This window comes from Phallusia mammillata, chromosome 1, assembly GCF_965637545.1.
Source record: "Phallusia mammillata chromosome 1, kaPhaMamm4.hap1.1, whole genome shotgun sequence".
Classification (NCBI taxonomy): Eukaryota; Metazoa; Chordata; class Ascidiacea; order Phlebobranchia; family Ascidiidae; genus Phallusia; species Phallusia mammillata.
The window spans coordinates 1,036,335-1,043,064 of NC_137252.1; the positions used below are offsets into that span (position 1 = coordinate 1,036,335).

Below are 6,730 nucleotides of genomic sequence, written 5' to 3' on the forward strand. Positions count from 1 at the left end.
CTTTGGTCGAACACCAACAAGTTACGTCCTAGGTTTCTAACTCATTTTTTTGTGGGTCATAAATAGCTTTTGACCAAACGTAGTGGCAACTGTTACTTTTTGTCATTTTGTTAAATTCTGACATATTAATACAAGCAACTTGTTTCAGGATTGCTTTAGTTCCGGCAGGTTTCAGTTTTTTATTAAAATGAAGAAATGTATTTGTTAGCAACTGATGTACACAAACATGAAAAAGATGAAGTAATAAGTTTTTGCTGTCAACAAAATCACGTTGTTTTGCTGCTTACGAGCAACGCGCACAATGAATGCTCTTTGGTACGACAAAAAAGAAAACCATACCTTAGTGCAATGGTTCCCAACCTATTTTTGAAGCGACGCAAATACTTCCCAAAATTCAGTTTTGTGGTTTCTCGCGACCCATGGATATGCGTTCTTACTATTTTGCATGTTATTTTGTCTCGAAATCAGGAACGCCTTTCGGAAATTAGTACGCCAGCTTGGATCACTTAATCAAACAAATACTGTTCGTTTTTTCGACAAAACATTTCCATTTAACACGAACTTCAGCAATGGCTCAACTCAAAGTATTATTATCCAATATGACATCAAAAACAAAATTAACGATTATTATTCCAAGTTGCCTTGAAATTATTTTGGGGCAACAATTAAATACAGTTTAGTACATCATAGACCAGTGGTTCTTAAATTTTTTGGTTTGGTTTCCCACTAAAGTCAATCACCAACTTCGAATTTCCCCCTCTGTTATTTTTATAAACATGTTTTGTGCCCTACGTTAACAAAAAAATATTAAGCGCTTTGGTCTGGACCCTAACGGTATACTGCAATCGTATTTAGTTTAAATAGTGCTACTGTGAGAGATTTTGGAACTTTTTGGAATACTGAAGAGTCTGCTATGCTTGCATTAGTCATTTATTGCATCACAATCAACAAAGGAAAGGTTTTTATTCGCGCACAACAGCAAAGTCATTGATGGTTTTAGTCTTGTCTGTGATGTAATAAATGGCCTTTGGATTTGTATGTGTCTTGTAAACCTTGGTTAAATCAATCTTACATGTTGTTGCAGAATAATTTTAGTAATGTAGCTTTCAACGGTTAATTCAAAGCCGGATTCGACCCTCATGCCCGCGGTTGCTCTTTTCAAGCTTACATAATTTCCCTCCGAAAACATTAAATTTCCCACTAGGGGGAAATTTCCCACCGGTTAAGAACCACTGTCATAGACAAAATAGTATTACGGTTATGCGCAAACATTACCATTCTTTTGTTGAAAACAATGGGCCAAAACAAAGTTTTCCTATGGCAAATCACAAAAAGCACAAACAATCGCCAGTGAACACAATATATTCAAAGAGCAGCATGTTTAAGCTGATTCAAAATCTTTCCCATTTAAAAAGCGCCCATTCAAAAAACGAATAAAAACTGCTTGTAAGATAAAGGTAGCTGAGTTTTACCGTCTGTGCAAGCTTACTTGTTTATAGTAATATTCAAGTCGCTACTTTGAAAACTGTCACCATCGCCCGCCCCCGTTGAAGAACCCTGATTTAAAGCCTTATGGAAAAAAATAACGCTACGAAACGAATCAACGAGTAAATCTACTATTGTCACAAACCCAGGCGTCCCAACAGAATTTTCAGGCGAACCAACTTTGGGTCGCGACCTATAGGATGAAAAACACTACTTAGTGCAGCCTTCCAGTGTTTGATATTTAACAAACGAAAATCGCCATTTCTTAGCGACTATAGAAACCTAAAGTTTGACAAAAACGGGTATTTGGTTGTACTCTAAAAATACCTTCATCGAACTCCTGATTCAGCGTTGCCGAACCCCTGATGTTCCTATTGAACCCCGGTTTAGAACCATTGCATTATCCCGTTTAGTATTGAATTTGCAGTGCATTTAGCATAAGTAGTTGCAAAAAATGGCAAAATTAAATGGTAACAATGACACTTACATTTAGTTTGTGCGGTTATAGTATGAACCATCAAAAAAATAATCACAAACATGCTGGTGTAAACCCAAGTCATCACGTCTGGTTTATGACAATGAACAAAATGAAGTTCACTTTCTTATTCTGCTTGTTGTTACCATTTGCCAAAGGATACGCTTTATTTCAAAAAGCACAATTATAACATGAATATTGAACAGTTGGGCTGTGAGATTTACAACCTGTTTCTCCTGACATGCAGGAGTGCAGTGATCTGGCAATACTAGTCAACACGGCCAACGTATTTTCACGAGCTGCACTGACGAGCCCTTTTCTGTCTTCAGCTTTTAACTGCAATCGTTTTAAACTGCATAGTAACTGTGTCATAGTTGGACTCCTGGCGATACTGCTTTGCTTCTGGACCACGATTATTTCACAATTGAACTGGGCCTTATCTGTGCTAAAGCTTTGTAACTGATATTTGTTAATTCACAACAGTCCAAGTAAAACTCACAACACTTGATAAATGTATCATACAATGTGCTGTGCAAAGCAATACACAACATACCGTCTTTACGCGACACTTGATTCACACCTTTTATACGTAACTTAAGTTGATATAAACGGGTGTAACTGATGTGGCCCTAATTCATATCACTGATGACGGCATGAGCATTTGCCGAATCGTTAGAACCATAAAGCATGTCGCTTTTTACGTTTATTTGGGCCGTTATTTTCATCATTAAGTATACAGCACTTTGCACATATCTGCTTCTGTTTCTTATGCTTCAAGATGTTAACTTGCATCAGGTATGACTACCTACTGCACATCTGCACAACCGATGGTAGTGACTCATAACATTGTTGATTAGCTTCAATTGAGTTTTAAGTATGTTGTAGAAATTAACAACAATGGCCGAAAGAAAGAGCGCTGCGTCGCAAAACATGACTCAACGCTTGCTTTTTTAATTCCTCTAACCTGTAGAATCGGCTAACGTATAAAAACACTGAGCAGGCAAGAGGCGGTTAACGTAACAAACCCGTCTGCCAATAATTTCCGCGAGGTAAGCGTACTTAGTGAATCTGACGTACTGTGATTTGCCATGTAGCTTCGGTATTGTGTGTTCACGTAAAGGCTATGGGGAAATTCCTGGGCAGAAATACATGCGACACTCGATGATTATAGCCAATCTGGCAAAATCCCATTGCACATAACTTTTTGTGGGCTTTGCTTTGACCATGTCCGTTGAAAATAAATGTGGCTGTGCTTTATCGTCAGTCCTTCCTAGCGTTGTAGGTTACAAGAATGCCTTCCTGCCTGTATTTTTGGATGTTGCATTTAAATTCAGCAACTGAACTCGGTATGCAAAATAATTAAAACAACACCGTTAAGCATCACGGCTATAAAGTGATGACTCACCTATTCTGTGTGAGTGGCAAGGCTTTATTCAATAGGTGATGCATTGGTTTATAGCCTGTAACAAACTGGAGTGATGTTGGATGGCTACACCAGTCAAAACAGCCTAGCGCTTGTAGGAAATAGGTATGTATGTGTATTACGTGTTCTGCGACCTGCGCTTCCGATTGTGCTAACAGCAATAGTCCAGCCGTTGGTTAGTTTGTTTTATTATAACACCAACAGTAATGCAATTTAAACGTGGCTTGACGTAGTGTGATTCATACGCCCAACCGAAGTCGAATCGAATAGAATAAAGTCACTTCAAAACCACAGAATATATACACAGATCAAAACAACATAATTTAGGCATACGTCCCGTCAACATCCCGTCACTGGTACGGATGCTCACAACGTTCTCATCCTGTCCCACGCAATAACGGACAATTACATGACATAGCCACTTGTGGTTCCCACGTTATAAGTCACGTAGCATATGAAAGTTACGTAATGGAAAAATTACAAGTCATGGCAGCTCTACCCATGACGTCAATGCGAATATTACATCATTTATGTTACATTAGTCTCCCCCAAGAAGTGTTTTAGACTGATGTTTTGCGAGACAGTAAACGATACAGTAAGCGAAAATGAACAACGATTCGAAAACAAACAATAAGAAAGACAATACACACACTGAGTTGCGTCTTTAGGTAAACACTTGAGAAAACATTTTGACAAAAAGACAATAGTACACAACGATAATAACGTGACGATAATATTTGATCGTATAAGTAAAATGATAAGTCGATGTCAGTATATTCTACAGCTATTTTGTATTTGCTTTATTTATTTATTTTTTATTGGGTTTTATTTGTATTCATTTTTATGGGGTTTTTAGCACCACTTAACACAATCATTCCTCAACTCTTAATCCAAATTTGGATAAATTTGGTTAACATTATGAACATTGGTAGTAGGGATAAATCCTACTTCCTCACCATTATCAGGCTTAGGTTCGTCAACCTTATCGTTTTTACGATATGCCTCAATTTTTCCCCGGGCTACTTGAATGGCTATTGGCAGATAGTGTTTAAGAGCCCAGAATGTTAGGATTCCGCCCCATATAAGAGCCAAAAAGAAAAATACTACCATAATACCGCCTATAAAAGGGCTTGTAATATTACTTATGGCGGCAATAAAGACATTGGTTACCACATTTTCTGCCGTCTGTGCAACAAAATCCATATCGGCATCGACATTACTCTTTAGGTTAGAGTTTATGTAATGATATAGCTTATCATGCGTAAGTCGAGCCTGTGACAAAGCCATTAAAATGCTCGTCATGTCATCTAGGCCAGTGGAAGGTCTAGGAAATTCGTTCATAATGGATTGATAATCGACAGTATGTGGGGTATAGTGAACAGGAGCTAGTTGGGGAGTAAGATAATGTACTTTCGAGTTAACATGGGCTAAGGTGTAATTTTCATAAGTATAGTAAACATCTCCCACTTTAAAAGACATAATGCGTCCTGGAACATAATTTTCAAGGAACTTAATATTCTTATAAACATAGCCATCTCTATAATATTGACCCGTGATAGAGTGATTTCCGTTTGGGTCTTTAAATTGAATAAGAGGTCTAGTAGCAAATAAATTACCATGACGTAAATCACGTATAACAGTTCCGGAAACTGGTTCACATGTTATTGCGGTAACGACATCACCAATAGTAATGGCAGCTTTGGGTATCCCAAGGAGTTGACTTAAGGTTTCTCCTGGATATTGGCGAGCCAATAAGGAATATATCGTGGTAAGCAAAGAAGTTAATTGACACTCCAAATAATGAATATCAGCGGTTACATTTACGAATCCTTCGCTCACAGTATCACTTAACTCGGTTAAAAATAGGCCCATAGGATTCGAGCTAGCAATAGAGTCATTAACATCGGGAGGAGGATGCCTTGCTGCGAAAGGGGTTCTTAGAGCACTACAATTTTCTGGAACTAAAATTAATCCTCCAGGTGCACAAAACGGAATATCACCATAACAATCTCCAACATTTGACGAACATTGTTCACTATGATGAATACTCATACCAAGATCACGTATTTCCATTCTATAAGGTGTCGACAATCCTTTTTCGAAATGGATAAGTAATTCATGAGTACCCAAAGGTGTAGTAACAGGACAATCAATACGATCAGGTACAGACCACACATACGAACGTGTCCCCACAGTGCACGCGCCTCTATGAATATTGCAATTCGATAAAATTCCGAGAGCGCTTTTCATAACCTTGTTTATGTGGTCATACAAAACAACAGACTCAGTAAGAATCGCATTTCTGACACTACCTTGTGCCGAAGTTGGCCAATGATATTTAATTTCAAGCTTATTTCTAGTAGACCATGAGGACTTAGTTAAAGGAACTAAATCACCCATAGATGAAGTCTTATGAGTTCTGGACCATTGTTCACAAACACTAGCAAGAGGAGCACCACCAGCTATAGTGGTCACTTCATGAGTTTTTGCACCAAAAAAATATGAAACACTTGTATACTTTTCTATCATAACTTGGCACATAAATACTTTGACTTTAATAAAATCAGTAGAAGGATGATATACTTTTGCCTTGCAAGATGTTACGTTTTCAGGTTCAGGGCGCTTGCAAAGCGGAGGTTTGCTTATTACGTATTCACCATCCGACACTGTTTCGTGACAAACCTGAAATGTCTGTTCACACATAAAACAACCAAGAAACATAACAATAAGAAAGCATTGTAAACGCAGCATGACTTCAGTCTCTGTATCTCAAAGGTTTCCTAATTTCACGTCCTCTTCTCGTCTGTCTAATCGGTTCAATCGGTATCTCAGGAAGAGCCGAACTGGTCTCTCCTGTAAGTAAAGGATCTGTCGTTAGATCAGTGTCTATGTCAGTGTCAACTACGAAAGAGGGTACAGTTTCAACCACAGCATCAGTGTCCTCAGAGTTATCATCGTTGTTAACAACATTTGGTAAACGTGCAACCTTAATTCTGTCAATAGAGACACTGTTTTATTTTCCAAACATTGCCAAAACAAAATATTTGTTATGTCTTTCAAGAACTTTAAACGGCCCAGTGTAAGAGGGATGCAATGGCGGTTTGTGCCCAGAAACCTTGACAAAAACATGTGAGCTAGTTTGTAGATTTTTATCAATATAGGATCTTCTAGCTGGTTGCTCACGCCTGGGAGAAAAACGTAAACCCGACATGAAAGAAGTTAATCGTTTAGCATAGTCAGATTTGGTTTCACTACTCTCTACTTCCTCGAAAAACTCGCCTGGCAATCTCAACTTCTTTCCTGATACCATTTCTGCTGGAGAAGCATCTAAATCAACATTATGACTA

The 6,730-nt window shown here is 38.2% G+C and overlaps 1 protein-coding gene across 1 annotated transcript; it reads right to left on the bottom strand.

The window, feature by feature from the left end:
- Nucleotides 1-4,232: 4,232 nt before the first annotated feature.
- LOC145208522 (uncharacterized) lies at nucleotides 4,233-6,145 on the bottom strand. Its single transcript, XM_080078958.1, has one exon. It carries the CDS (start codon nucleotides 6,132-6,134, stop codon nucleotides 4,269-4,271), a length of 1,866 nt encoding a protein of 621 aa, XP_079935084.1. The 5' UTR covers nucleotides 6,135-6,145; the 3' UTR covers nucleotides 4,233-4,268.
- Between the last annotated feature and the right edge of the window lie 585 nt (nucleotides 6,146-6,730).